Source organism: Oncorhynchus masou, chromosome 5 (genome assembly GCF_036934945.1).
Source record: "Oncorhynchus masou masou isolate Uvic2021 chromosome 5, UVic_Omas_1.1, whole genome shotgun sequence".
NCBI classification, from domain to species: domain Eukaryota; kingdom Metazoa; phylum Chordata; class Actinopteri; order Salmoniformes; family Salmonidae; genus Oncorhynchus; species Oncorhynchus masou.
Genome location: NC_088216.1, coordinates 51292570 through 51307952, shown reverse-complemented (window position 1 = coordinate 51307952; position 15383 = coordinate 51292570). Strand labels below are relative to the sequence as shown.

At 39.7% G+C, this 15383-nt stretch overlaps 2 protein-coding genes across 11 annotated transcripts in view; one reads left to right on the top strand and one right to left on the bottom strand.

Annotated features, from left to right (window-relative positions):
* LOC135539796 (CUGBP Elav-like family member 4) overlaps nucleotides 1–12539 on the top strand; it is a 113778-nt gene extending 101239 nt beyond the window's left edge. For all 6 annotated transcript variants that reach the window (XM_064965925.1, XM_064965928.1, XM_064965924.1 and 3 more), the window contains exons 13-14: nucleotides 4200–4393; nucleotides 6363–12539. In XM_064965925.1, the coding sequence (XP_064821997.1) occupies nucleotides 4200–4327 (128 nt within the window). In that variant the 3' untranslated portion in view covers nucleotides 4328–4393; nucleotides 6363–12539. The remainder of the gene's footprint in view (nucleotides 1–4199; nucleotides 4394–6362) is intronic.
* A 307-nt stretch (nucleotides 12540–12846) lies between these two features.
* Nucleotides 12847–15383, bottom strand: part of LOC135539795 (protein hinderin-like) — a 45056-nt gene continuing 42519 nt past the window's right edge. For all 5 annotated transcript variants that reach the window (XM_064965918.1, XM_064965921.1, XM_064965917.1 and 2 more), the window contains one exon: nucleotides 12847–13307. In XM_064965918.1, the coding sequence (XP_064821990.1) occupies nucleotides 13082–13307 (226 nt within the window). In that variant the 3' untranslated portion in view covers nucleotides 12847–13081. The remainder of the gene's footprint in view (nucleotides 13308–15383) is intronic.

Below are 15383 nucleotides of genomic sequence, written 5' to 3'. Positions count from 1 at the left end.
TGTCGCGGTGGGTAACACCTGTAACTGCATCATGAAGAGGTCCTCACTCTCAATAGTATGACAGATCCAATGTTTTAAGTTGTAATAATGTTTTATGTCGGGTTAGCCCCGACCTGGTCAAGTCAACAGCTTAATTATTACACCAAGAGGTCCGAACCAAAGGGTAGGTAGCATAAACTTAACCACATGTAACAAATGGATTTGCATTAGTATACACATCAAAAGTCCCAATGCAAAGTTACACCTAACTTTTCTATTTTTCCAGTTATTAGCTACATAAACCATAACAATTCCGAAGAATACCTAAGTCATGCCGGAAAATGTTTTTACGTGGTGTGGCGTAATATGGAGGATCCAGCCGTCTTACAACCAAATACTTTATGAATAAATTGTTACAAATCAGCTTACCAGGTTGCTAGCCAATTAACCTGCTAACAATAACCCTACCAGCCTGGCACATTAGCACTGCATGAGTCAGCCAGTTGCTATCAACACCTTGCTAACAGCTACATTAAAGTAAACCAAGGTTTTTAAATAGTGCCTTGCGAAAGTATTCGGCCCCCTTGAACTTTGCAACCTTTTGCCACATTTCAGGCTTCAAACATAAAGATATAAAACTGTATTTTTTGTGAAGAATCAACAACAAGTGGGACACAATCATGAAGTGGAATGACATTTATTGGATATTTCAAACTTTTTTAACAAATCAAAAACTGAAAAATTGGGCGTGCAAAATTATTCAGCCCCCTTAAGTTAATACTTTGTAGCGCCACCTTTTGCTGCGATTACAGCTGTAAGTCGCTTGGGGTATGTCTCTATCAGTTTTGCACATCGAGAGACTGAATTATTTTCCCATTCCTCCTTGCAAAACAGCTCGAGCTCAGTGAGGTTGGATGGAGAGCATTTGTGAACAGCAGTTTTCAGTTCTTTCCACAGATTCTCGATTGGATTCAGGTCTGGACTTTGACTTGGCCATTCTAACATCTGGATATGTTTATTTTTGAACCATTCCATTGTAGATTTTGCTTTATGTTTTGGATCATTGTCTTGTTGGAAGACAAATCTCCGTCCCAGTCTCAGGTCTTTTGCAGACTCCATCAGGTTTTCTTCCAGAATGGTCCTGTATTTGGATCCATCCATCTTCCCATCAATTTTAACCATCTTCCCTGTCCCTGCTGAAGAAAAGCAGGCCCAAACCATGATGCTGCCACCACCATGTTAGACAGTGGGGATGGTGTGTTCAGCGTGATGAGCTGTGTTGCTTTTACGCCAAACATAACGTTTTGCATTGTTGCCAAAAAGTTACATTTTGGTTTCATCTGACCAGAGCACCTTCTTCCACATGTTTGGTGTGTCTCCCAGGTGGCTTGTGGCAAACTTTAAACAACACTTTTTATGGATATCTTTAAGAAATGGCTTTTTTCTTGCCACTCTTCCATAAAGGCTAGATTTGTGCAATATACGACTGATTGTTGTCCTATGGACAGAGTCTCCCACCTCAGCTGTAGATCTCTGCAGTTCATCCAGAGTGATCATGGGCCTCTTGGCTGCATCTCTGATCAGTCTTCTCCTTGTATGAGCTGAAAGTTTAGAGGGACGGCCAGGTCTTGGTAGATTTGCAGTGGTCTGATACTCCTTCCATTTCAATATTATCACTTGCACAGTGCTCCTTGGGATGTTTAAAGCTTGGGAAATCTTTTTGTATCCAAATCCGGCTTTAAACTTATTCACAACAGTATCTCGGACCTGCCTGGTGTGTTCCTTGTTCTTCATGATGCTCTCTGCGCTTTTAACGGACCTCTGAGACTATCACAGTGCAGGTGCATTTATACGGAGACTTGATTACACACAGGTGGATTGTATTTATCATCATTAGTCATTTAGGTCAACATTGGATCATTCAGAGATCCTCACTGAACTTCTGGAGAGAGTTTGCTGCACTGAAAGTAAAGGGGCTGAATAATTTTGCACGCCCAATTTTTCAGTTTTTGATTTGTTAAAAAAGTTTGAAATATCCAATAAATGTCGTTCCACTTCATGATTGTGTCCCACTTGTTGTTGATTCTTCACAAAAAAATACAGTTTTATATCTTTATGTTTGAAGCCTGAAATGTGGCAAAAGGTCGCAAAGTTCAAGGGGGCCGAATACTTTCGCAAGGCACTGTACATAACCCCATCTAACCAGTTATCAAATAATGTTACCGGTAAATGCAGTTATTTTAGCCAGCAAGCCAGCCAGATAAAGGTTGTTATTTTAGCCTGCTAGCTAGCCTAGCCAGATAACTAGCCTGGCTAGCCAACCTCCACGGTCGACAAAGCTGAGTAGTAAGACAGATAACAACACCAACTAGTCGAGAACAGGCAGGAAACCCACAGAACACAACATCAGAAAAGACAGCAGATATAAAGTAGAGAGAGCGGAGACTTACAGATTGATGGCTGAGTTAGCTACCAAAGAAGAGTCAAGGAGCGAGGAGGTTCAGAAGGAGAGGCCGTTTCACCAGCCGAGGGAGAGTCAGCTAATCCAATGTGGATATATTGAGGTAAATCCAAAATAGATTGATTCCAGAGGCTATAATCCAGAGGCAGGAATGGGCACAGGAGACGATGGAAGAGTCAAGAATAAGACGGAGATTGGAGGAAGGCTCCAGGCAGATGGAAATGATCACAACAGCAGTCAGTCAGCTACTGTAGCACACTTGTACTAAACCAAGGTTGAAAAACTCTAGTAGCATATTTCACAAAAAACAGGCATCCCCCACATGTGGGGAATCTGATTGGTTGTTTAAACCACACCTCTTCATGATTGGTGGATTGTAGCTCACCACTGCCAACACCCAGTCTGCATAGCTAGTGGCTAACGTTAGCCACCTCGAGCTTGCTAACGCAGAGTAGATTCTCCATATGATGTTGAGAAATAGTGCTTGTGGATAGTTTAGAAGATATCTGGAAATAAGTTGCCAAATGGTTGCTACAATATGATACATGACACTAATAATTTAGACTAGTATATCAGCAAGCTGAGAAATAAGCATGGTCGTAACACTTCCTATGAATACCCTCTTCATAATGCATTATAGGCATATATATATATATATATAAAGCCTTATGAGATATGCAAAATGCTTTATAATGCATTATGAAGAAGGTATCCATAGGAAGTGTAACTGCCATGATTAATTGGCACATCACTGAAAGCTACCAGGAATGTATTGCAGCATAAACGGACGTATGACTGCTTATAACAGATGTCATATGCTAATGACAGGCTTATGACATATATATGATGCAGAGTACTAGTAAAGTGTTAACCCATAAACACTCCCTCTATGGTGATAATCATGACAGGACTAGTTCATATATTTCATTGAGAAGTAGTCTTTACCATAGATTTACAATATCCGGAATCAAAATAGTATAATTGGGTATAACACAGTAATATTTATGAATAACTTTCATGGGCCTTTTAACAGAGGCAGAATTCAATTGGTATTTATTCTTGCACCCTCTAGGTGATGTTATTTTGGGTTATTGAGTGTCCGACAAATATTTAAGTGTCGTTTTGACAAGTGGTGTCTGTTCTGTCTGTTCTAATTCTATGGTTTCTACCCTTGATTTGAGTGACCTCGTGTTGTGTTTCTATTGCATGTCGTTCGGCTTGCTATTGATGTGGGCATTTGATGTGTCAAACTGTGTCTAATGTACAGTAACTTTAACATGCATTATTTGTTAAGATGTCCACCTCGATAATATTATAAGAGAACTGCAATTGAAGTGAAGTGTTAAGGCATGTGTTTTTAAAGCGTTATAAACTGAATGGCTATGGCAGGAAATGTGCTTTATAGATAACAGTATGATTAAGTATTAATTTAAGTCAGTGTATTCTTTGTGTGTTGCAAATGTGGGAAAATGTAAGAATCATGTTGAACTGTCTGTCACCGACTTGAAATCTGAAGTAACTTTTCTCATATCCCTCCCATCATCCTTACCCTTGCCTGTATCTTGTTTTCCTTCCATCTCACGCTTTCCTTTCATAAAACTTCAACTGTCACTCATACTGTCCTCTCTTTGGTCTTGCACTTACCTAACCTCGTCCCCTCTCTCTCTCTTCCACGATATTTCCATCTTCCTCTCTTTCCATTTTTCTCTCTCTCCTTCTCCCTTTCTCTCTCTCGCTCTTTGTGCGGCCCATCCCCCAGGGTTTGTGAGCTTCGATAACCCAGGTAGTGCCCATGCTGCCATCCAGTCAATGAACGGCTTTCAGATCGGCATGAAGAGACTCAAGGTGCAGCTCAAGAGGCCGAAGGACGCCAACCGCCCCTACTAGCCCCTCCCCCTATCAGCCACCCCTGCCCTGAGGGATATGGCAGTCACTGCACACAGGGCAACACAGGTGAGAGGAGTCGCCTGCAATTAGACCCCTAAATTATAGAAAATATGTTTAACACACACATATTTATATTGTGTGTGTATATATTTATATTGTGTGTGTGTGTATATATATATATATACACACATACATATATATATATATACATACATACACATAAAAAAATATAAATATATACACAAATGTAAATAAATACATTGAACTATATACAGTGCCTTGCGAAAGTATTCGGCCCCCTTGAACTTTGCGAACTTTTGCCACATTTCAGGCTTCAAACATAAAGATATAAAACTGTATTTTTTTGTGAAGAATCAACAACAAGTGGGACACAATCATGAAGTGGAACGACATTTATTGGATATTTCAAACTTTTTTAACAAATCAAAAACTGAAAAATTGGGCGTGCAAAATTATTCAGCCCCCTTAAGTTAATACTTTGTAGCGCCACCTTTTGCTGCGATTACAGCTGTAAGTCGCTTGGGGTATGTCTCTATCAGTTTTCAGTTTTGCACATCGAGAGACTGAAATTTTTTCCCATTCCGCCTTGCAAAACAGCTCGAGCTCATTGAGGTTGGATGGAGAGCATTTGTGAACAGCAGTTTTCAGTTCTTTCCACAGATTCTCGATTGGATTCAGGTCTGGACTTTGACTTGGCCATTCTAACACCTGGATATGTTTATTTTTGAACCATTCCATTGTAGATTTTGCTTTATGTTTTGGATCATTGTCTTGTTGGAAGACAAATCTCCATCCCAGTCTCAGGTCTTTTGCAGACTCCATCAGGTTTTCTTCCAGAATGGTCCTGTATTTGGCTCCATCCATCTTCCCATCAATTTTAACCATCTGCCCTGTCCCTGCTGATGAAAAGCAGGCCCAAACCATGATGCTGCCACCACCATGTTTGACAGTGGGGATGGTGTGTTCAGGTTGATGAGCTGTGTTGCTTTTACGCCAAACATAACGTTTTGCATTGTTGCCAAAAAGTTCACTTTTGGTTTCATCTGACCAGAACACCTTCTTCCACATGTTTGGTGTGTCTCCCAGGTGGCTTGTGGCAAACTTTAAACAACACTTTTTATGGATATCTTTAAGAAATGGCTTTCTTCTTGCCACTCTTCCATAAAGGCCAGATTTGTGCAATATACGACTGATTGTTGTCCTATGGACAGAGTCTCCCACCTCAGCTGTAGATCTCTGCAGTTCATCCAGAGTGATCATGGGCCTCTTGGCTGCATCTCTGATCAGTCTTCTCCTTGTATGAACTGAAAGTTTAGAGGGACGGCCAGGTCTTGGTAGATTTGCAGTGGTCTGATACTCCTTCCATTTCAATATTATCTCTTGCACAGTGCTCCTTGGGATGTTTAAAGCTTGGGAAATCTTTTTGTATCCAAATCCGGCTTTAAACTTCTTCACAACAGTATCTCGGACCTGCCTGGTGTGTTCCTTGTTCTTCATGATGCTCTCTGCGCTTTTAACGGACCTCTGAGACTATCACAGTGCAGGTGCATTTATACGGAGACTTGATTACTCACAGGTGGATTGTATTTATCATCATTAGTCATTTAGGTCAACATTGGATCATTCAGAGATCCTCACTGAACTTCTGGAGAGAGTTTGCTGCACTGAAAGTAAAGGGGCTGAATAATTTTGCACGCCCAATTTTTCAGTTTTTGATTTGTTAAAAAAGTTTGAAATATCCAATAAATGTCGTTCCACTTCATGATTGTGTCCCACTTGTTGTTGATTCTTCACAAAAAAATACAGTTTTATATCTTTATGTTTGAAAACTGAAATGTGGCAAAAGGTCGCAAAGTTCAAGGGGGCCGAATACTTTCGCAAGGCACTGTATATATATATATATATAAAATAATATATTGTATTTGACTATGTGAAAATGTGTTTTGCTAGGGCAAATAGATCAATGTGATTTTATTGTTAGCAATGAATAAAGGACCATATTCTTACTTTCCAGGTTTTTATTGAGCTGGAACACATGTTGATTAAATGAACAACGTCATTGAACTGAAAGACCACAGGAATTATTTGAGGCTGGTATGAAACTGGATCATATACTGGGCTGAACATGAACAAATTAAATGACCAAGTAATGGACACCTCTGTTGGATGTACCTTTTGGACCTCAGAGAGAACTCATGCAGGCCTGGGTAGCTCCAGGACGCTTACTCTCTTTATCGCCTCCCCTCCTCTCTTTCTCTCTCCCTAAACCTGCCTGAATGACAGCTACCTTACAGGACCACAAGGGAAGTATTATAAAAGAAGAAGAAAAAAAAGAAAGAAAAAAACACAGAACAGAGATGGAGGAAGTATGGATGCCAAGAGTTCCAAGAACTAAACAAACTTTTAAAAAAATACTTTATGGGGGAATGCCATAGGAGATATCTATGTAAAGTTGTTGGGTATGGGGAAATAACTTTTTAAAGAACACTTTTACAGGACTAGGAGGAGAGAACTTTGTAGGGAATGCGATATTTCATGACCCAAACTCACTTTGATTCGGGATGGCCATCTTTAGCTTGGAGTGCCTGTCGGTTTCCAGGGGATACCGTTGCCAAGGAGAGCCATAGCAACGGTCCCCAGGGAGTCTTACCTGTCATTCCTTAGTTGTTTTAGGGACCAAAAGACCAAACATTTTTATTGCTGAGGACTTGTAGCTCTATTAATATACTCGGACCACTGCATCTCTTTTAATCTTTGTTAATCGATTAAAGAGTTGCATTTAAAAGATGTGTACATTTAGAATATATATACAATATATGTATATATACATATATATTGCTGTTATGCTTTTTGAATACAGGCAACACTATTTCAGATGACCAATGGGGTCGCTCACTTCGCTAGTTTACAATTAACTATTCAAAATGTTTATTTTTTTCCCCTCTTCTCATTTTCTCTTGGGGGATGGGATGGAGTGTGCATGGGAAGGGTTGTTCCATACTGCAGCCTTACCTTTTCTAACTTGACATCCTAACCTCATAGTTAAAAGAACATCAAAAATGTTTGAAATACATGAACTTGTTTATATTTGCAGTACATATATATGTATATGTATAACACGCATTCAAGCTAATGTATTCATATATATACATATATACAGTATATATGGATAAATAGATATTAATCAAACCAATATATGTATTTACAGTATATGCACATATTTTATGTGTGTCTGTATATAGAACAGCTATCGACTATGATGAGCTGTCATTTTTTTGTAGATTTTAGCTGGAGTTTGAAAAACTGCTCTGCTTGGGAAGAGGCGCAAATCTGGCAGCTCCCAGAACTGCAGGCATTCCTCTCTCTAATAAACTATATATGCTGATACACACATATTCCTGAATATATGTGTGAAGATTCACATACACTGTATGTACGTGTACATACCATTTAAAAAATGCAAAAAAAAGCCACTTCTCAGTAGCAGGCTTAAAGAGAATCAGGCTAAATTAATTTTAGAGGTAGGACAAAGATCTTTGACTTGATTCCAAACATAACTTTTCAGCTTCAAAGTACACTCTACACAAACTTAACACGTAAAAACAACATTCTCTTTGACATTTGAACCAAAATGGATGAATACCGTGACCTTTTCTCTCTCTTAATTGCATTCAGTAAGTAAGTGCATGTAGCGTATGGGCTGTCAACACAAGGTGTGCCTTGTCACCTGCAGAATCTGCCATCAAGCACTGTGCTTTCAAAACATTACTGCAAGCAGCCAACGCGCTACGATGATGTCAAAACTGCAGTCGCATTCCATCATGTCGTTTCACATCTCCATAGAGCTGTAGCAGTAAAGCATGTCAAAGCTAACGAATCGTTCAGATGATTCATCGTGGTCCTCTCACACATGGAAATTAGCATCAAGTACTCTGACAGTCACAGACTCATTGTGATGTGTATTTGTCATTACATTTTAAATCAAAGTGGGTATTATATATTCTGCTAGTACAGGTACGAACTAAAGGGAGCACTTGGAAATGCTGTGCAAGTATAAGAACCCTTGAGGCCTGGTTCCACTGGGTTTGGTCTGACATTGCGTATTGTATGGTTATAACTTATAGGTGAAATTTCATGGTAACACATTGCAGACCTAGGAAGTGGTTTGTCTACTGAACACAAAGGAACCAGGAAGTGTTTTGTAATGTATACAGCCAGCACCAATTCAGCTATTGTTGTATGGAGCTCTCTCTAACTGTTCCTCACCAGACCATTCCCCTAGTGCCTGCGTCCAACCTTTACTAACAGACAGGGATGTAATGTTAAATAAAAGGTGGGTAAACACTGAACACCGGTCGAGACCGCCAGGCTGTTCCCAACGTCAATGCTAACAGTGCTAATTTAGCGAACTAGGTGCATAACTGCTATGCTATAGAAATAGAATGACTAGAACATACATCCCCATTCAAGTCAATGTTGGCATAATGGGCGGCTATGGCGAGTATACCCATAAGTGCAAAGCCAGGTTGAAGATGACAAACGTTAACCTCTATGGGATTCTAAAAAACCATAACTCTTTGCAACAATGGGACCAGCTATACCAGTTAGCAATGGCACTGGTAGTTAGCAACGGCGCTGGTAGTTAGCAACGGCGCTGGTCTCAGATTTGTGACATCGTGGTCTTAACCTGTATATTTTAGACGTAGGAGCAAAGCCGGAAGTAAAATATGTGCTAAAATACCTTCCATCGCATGAGCCACATCAGTTAACATCATTTGAATTAACATTCTACATTACTATGGAAATGATTGCATCCCAATACCAGCCAGCCATTGTGAATGTACCCATGAGTTTACCAGTCAAATTGCTAGGGTTAGAGGTTTCGAGACCGTTCTATTCAATCTATTTCTATGTGCTATGCATCATATCAAAACTGGATTTAGCCTCAATTGCATCCCTGCTACATGGTCTGTGTCTCACCCAGTCTACCGCAATGCAAACAGGCCTAAAGATGTCATTAACACTCCTTTACACCCCCTTCTTTCTCTGGGTTTGTCAAGGAAAGTTCTGAAATGACTCTCCCCATTATTTATCAAAGGTCCACCCTATCTTGAGATCGGTTTCTTGTTGCACAAATTTCCCATTGACATCAACCAATTTATGATTTACTTGAAATTCAAAGTTATACGTAAGTTCGGATTCGGCTTCTAAGTCATGTCAATATGTCTCCCCAAACCAGTTAAATGTAAAGTAAAAATCTAGATTTCTGCCAAAATAGACATATCCAAAAGTAATTATTTATCAAGAGAGGGCCATGAACAATACATAGTAATGCTTATTCTTTTACCCTTTCCGGGTAAAAGTAGTTTTAAATTGCTGAGGTGTTGTCACTCTTGAGGACACAAGCTCAAGTACACAGTACAAATATGATAGAAATATACAAAAAATCATACAGAATGTGTCCTATTCAATAACAATGGGAGAATAGGGCATGCCATACTTTCTAAATATGGTAGCAATCAAATAATAAACAACTTAATATAATAATTCACCTGTCTTATAGCTGATCATACTTCGTGACTACAAAACCGACACCATTTCAAATAACTGACAACAATTTTCTGCCCAGTGTCCTCTGATCGACTCAGAGACTCCATTGAAATGCCTGTTAACTCGTTACAACTTCAGCTTTAAGCACAAAGACGCACAACGTGCTGTGACCAAGACAAAGTGGTCTTGTTTCAATTCTACAAAATAATTTTGTATTTGTTCATGTTGAGAGCTCTTAAATCCGAGAATACCACAGCGAGATGATTATGCTTTTGCTGTAAATCGCGAGGCTCCCCTGTTTCATATATCATATTGTAAGTGGAGCTGCGAGTTTCACAGCCAGAGGAAATCAATCCTTTGTCTGGATAGGCCAGAAAATGTGACGTGTCACTCCCTATGCAAATCAGGTGTCAGATTTTACATACTGCATCTCAGATGAGAGCAGAGAGCAGTATGTGAAGCGGGACAACCAGAGCTTTCACGGAGTGCACAGCATTTGATGTTGCGCCATCCACAAGGCTCTCTGTACACAAAAATGGCGGTTGGAACTGGTTCAGAACTGCTCAAAGTCCCCTTAACTTCTCCCAATGCCACCTTTCACTCAGCTCACGCTCTCAGTCAAACTTTCCCAATGAAATTCATCCCTCACTCTCCATTTTGTTCTGTGTTTAGGTTTATTTCCCTGCTTGCACCCCTCTCTCTGCCTACTTTAACCCGCATTCCAAGGCCTGAGAGTACTGGATTGGTGTCAGCAATATGGTGGAAACTCCCTTAGCCTTTCAAATAGGCTATAGAGCTATTAGTGAATTTCTTACACCTTTCCCAATGCTTTCCAATTGAGTGAATGAAGGCAGAGGGAGAGGAATGACTGGAATTGAGCATCTATTTCACATGCTATAACTTTCAGCTGCAACTGTTTACATATAAATTGAGAAAAAAACATAGTAGTTCAAAAACAATGAAAAACAGAGCAGAAGTTTGAATATAAATATATATAAATATATACATAAACCAATGAATATACTGTAAATGTTTTTGTTGCTCTGTTTTCCTCTGTACATAGGTTTGCATATTTTATAGGACTTCTACTTCTATCTACAAGGACTGAATAAAACGAAACTTTAATTACTTCAAAAAGATGAACGAAAACATATAATAATCAATGAAACCAGGTTTTAAAAAATAAAAAAATAAAAAAAGTCCATAGGAATATGGTACAACTGTATGACCTGACCTAGGCATTTAACCAGAAAACAGTCAGGGAGAGCATTGAACTCAATTAGAGCATAGACATGCATTGGCCTTTTTATACAAGTGTTTTGGGTTTCTTTCATTTATTTATGAATTTATTTATTTCTTCTGTTTACAAATGATATGTATGATTTCATGGCATTATTTTTCTATGAGTTGGTATGTGACCAAATAGTTTTTTATATTCATGTATAGGCCTACATTGTGGTACATTGCTGACCACTTATTGTCTACAGGATCACAACTTGCAACAGTTCTTTGAGAAATGGAGATTATGCTCATATTTGCCAAGTTTGTTTTGTTATGTTTTCTCAGAGGTTTATCTGTTGTTCTTTTTTTCCATTTGTGATTGTTTTATTCAATATCAGAGCTCTACTGTTCTTTTAAAGCGTTATGCTGCTGTTTTCTGAACTGTTTTACATTTCACTTCCCCGCTCTTAATATTTAAATGCACCTCAACTGTTCAATCTATCTAGATGATTAAAGCTACAAAGTGCATTCAAATTGCAGTATTTTTTGTGAACTTCTACATACAAGTTCCAAATTCAGCTAAATGTGGCAGCATATAGGTTGCAATGACATGGTAATTTCATGTTTCAAAATTAAAATACAAATGAAACCTTTCCAGAATAAAATAAAAACCTTGTTAGCTGTGATTGTGTTCAACAATTTGAATGCACCTTCGCTGTTTTGTCATTCTGTTTCATAACTGCTCTGTTGTTGACCATCTAAGCTTTTGGAAACATGGGATAAACATTAGGTTAATATTGACCACTTCTCCTTAGGACAAGGTTGCTAAAATATGTCTCTCCATGAGAGGAATTCCCTCTCTTGCTAAACATTGCTGCTAATGTAGGACTTGAAACCATAATTAGCTGATTAGTGATAATTACTGCTTAGAAATCCCACATACAATGTGTCCCTTATTCTGAAGTGTTAAGAGTTCTGTATTAATCAGAGAAATGTTGTTTCTTTTGTCTCAATTATCATATTTTTTTTTGTAACATCCTAGAGCTCTGATGTTGTACAAGTGTTCAGTTCTATCAAGGGTAAAATACCCATCAAAAACTGCACTATTTCATCAAATATTCAGTTACTCAATTTCCGATCATGTGGTCTACCTTCAATGCTGTTATCATGGGTTTATTCCTACATTTTACTTCTTCAATGGATTCAAAAGTATTCTGAAGACTTCAGCACACGAAGGAGATGGGGAATTGAATGTTGCGTGTACCTTGTCTGATGAGGTAGGCTTCTCATTGGTTAGTGCGCTTTAGGCTCCCGCCCTCGTCTCTCCAGACTGCACCATTCTCTGATCCCTGGACTATTTTGTAATTTTAATGAATGATGCGTCTCAGCTTAGCCCAATAATAAAGCACAGTCTAGAATACACCCGTGTTGTGACTCAAACTTACTGCATATTCTAACAGCGCCTCCACCAGGGTCGTATTCATTAGGCAGCAAACGTTATAAAATGTATTGCATTTCATATTAAAAATAATTTGCCCTAATGAATATGACCCAGTTCTTGTAATCCTTCAGTTCTGAGATAATGTGACCAAGGTGGTCACGAACTAAGAAGATTCACAAGAATTGTACCATTTACATTGAAGTGATAAGAAATCCACATGAGAAGAATTAAAGTACATTTAGCTACATGGTCGGTGACCATGTCACAAAATGTGGAGACCACGATACAAAATTCTTTACATTTATTTACATTTAATATAAAAAAACAATCAATATAAAAACAATTGCATTATAAAAATACAATCGTACAAATACCTAAATCATGATTGTCCTATTTGGACATTTCAAACCAAAACAAACAGAAGGCACTGACCTCAATTTAGGAGCCAATGGTAAATATCAAGTAAATTGTTAAGAATTGTATTTTGTCCCCCTCAGGGTAACTACCTCCGGACCCCCGAATCAGCAGATGAAGAAAATCTCTTCCAGTATCTGGCTCTCCTCCAGGTCCTGTTGGGGGGTCTGGTAAGGGCCAGGGTGGGAGAGGAGAGCTTGTCGGGCTGGTTTGGGGACACTGAGGGGGGGCTGGCATCGGGTAGGGTTGCCTTGATAGGCGGAGGGGCTGTTTCGCTCGGGCAGAGAGATGGGACTGAAGACCTGCAACAACTCAATCAATGAGGAGTCCAGCCTAGAGCAAAAACACAGATGAAGAGGAGTCAATGAATGAAAACCCATTTGATTACTGCACGATACGTCTACTTGCTAACATAAATAGCAATATTACCTATGTAATATTGTCCTTTCTTGAATCTCTCCAGCACTCGTGCCATCCTATTGCTTAACAGGAACTAGACAAGGCACGAGGCCAAAGCATGACTGTGGCACAAAGCTTGTAGTGCAAATGTGTAGCTCACCTCGTATTTGTTCAACAGAAGATATGAAAGGATATCCATGTACGGATGAATTGTTAACTCAATGTTTTTGTTCTGTAGTGTCCATTGAAGCGTAACACAACCAGTGTAAAATGTATAAAGCCCTGGGGTGGACAAGCAGAAGGGCATGAGATGTTACAGGTGCAACAGAAAGAGATCGAGAGCGCACAGGGGCCTTCTCTTCCAGAATAAGAATGAGGGAAGAAATAAATAAACCAAAGCGAGAGATTAAGCTAATAGAGATTCAATCCTTCAGTCTGGCTGCTTGATAAATTATTCAGTGTGTACACACAGTTGGACGAGTGCATTCCAGATACAAAACATCAATTCATAAAGCACGCTCCATCGATGTTGCTAACATAATTCGCTGCTCGTTTTAAAGCAACAAAGTTAAAACACAGAAAATGTATCACTATAAATATTTTGGTACACAGAAAAAGACTCAGATGGGTATCAGCAGCCAGCATTGCTGACCACCCACGCACATGCCAACGAGCGCCGTAAGCCAACCATTGGCTCTCAGAACCTTGGAAGCGCGCAGATGCAAATCGATGCTGCTTAAGAAATAACAATCATTGTAGTTTTCCATCCATTTCTTAAAATCTATGGACTTTGAATTCATCTGTACAGAAGTGTGTGTGTGGGAAAACAAAAAGGGGACACCTATAGGGGATAACACCCGCTGGGGGAAAAACAAGATTGAAGCTTAAGTAAATCCGTCTTCTTCATTTGGTCTCCTTTTGACTGTCAATAGCAGTTAGTGGGGAGAAGAGTGACAGTGTGTGAGAGAATGTGTGAGAGTGAGTGAGAGAAATACAGAGTGCAGGGAGAGAGTGTCAGGGTGAAACTTTGGCAGGGCTCCCTCTTGAAATGTGAGAATTTGCATTTTCATTTGTGGATTTATTTAACGGACAGGCCTCTCAAACAGCCATCCATCAACGGACGACATTTCCGTAATGAATAATGCATCACTTACCGGCGGTCACAATCTATAACAAGGTACAGGGGGTGATGGGGTGGGGGTACAGTTTGAGAAAGGGGGAATTCAAAGGTTGTGAGGGGGAAGTGAGAGAGGGAGATGGATAGAGAACAGGCCGGGTGGGGAGAATGCTAATGGTTTGGAGGGGCCATGTATACCAAAGGCCTTCGTTGTTTTACGCAAGGTTCAGTTGAAAATGGCCTGCAGGTATTAATATCACTCAAGGGGGCTCTTTATGATTCTGCTTGACTACATGCTCACACAGATAAGTCACACAGAAATCAATTAATACATTTCACATTAGAAAAACATGCTACTCAAAGTTGCTACACTCCATATCAGAATCGTCACTACATTCTCCAGACATATCGAGCCTATACATTCCTGGGTTCTACTCTCCAAGATCTGCAGTTAGTCTATCCACTCTTTGCTCCCTCCCCTTTCCCACAACTTCCTCAGGTTGTTCCACTCTTCTCTCATTAAAGATGTCCGTCTCGCCCTAGCGCCCACTTTCATTTGCAGTCCAAACAGCATTATAAAAATCCTATAAAATGGCAGGCGTGTACATCGCACATGTCAATTCCCAGCCAATCAATAGCAGGCGGGCAAGGTGAGGAGGAGGAGAGAAAGAGGGAGGCAGGAGGATGCAATGGAACTCTCATTACTAGCTAGCGCAGGAGGCCAGGGATTAACTTCTCGTTTCATGTTTAACCCGGCCCTATTTTGCAATTTTCAACTAAGATTGAATTGGTTAAATGTTAGTTGTTGGGGTTTGCTGCTGAATGAAAAGAGGTGGTTTACCATTAGGGTAAGGACCACAGTACAGTGTGTGTCAGATTTTGCTATACCGTGG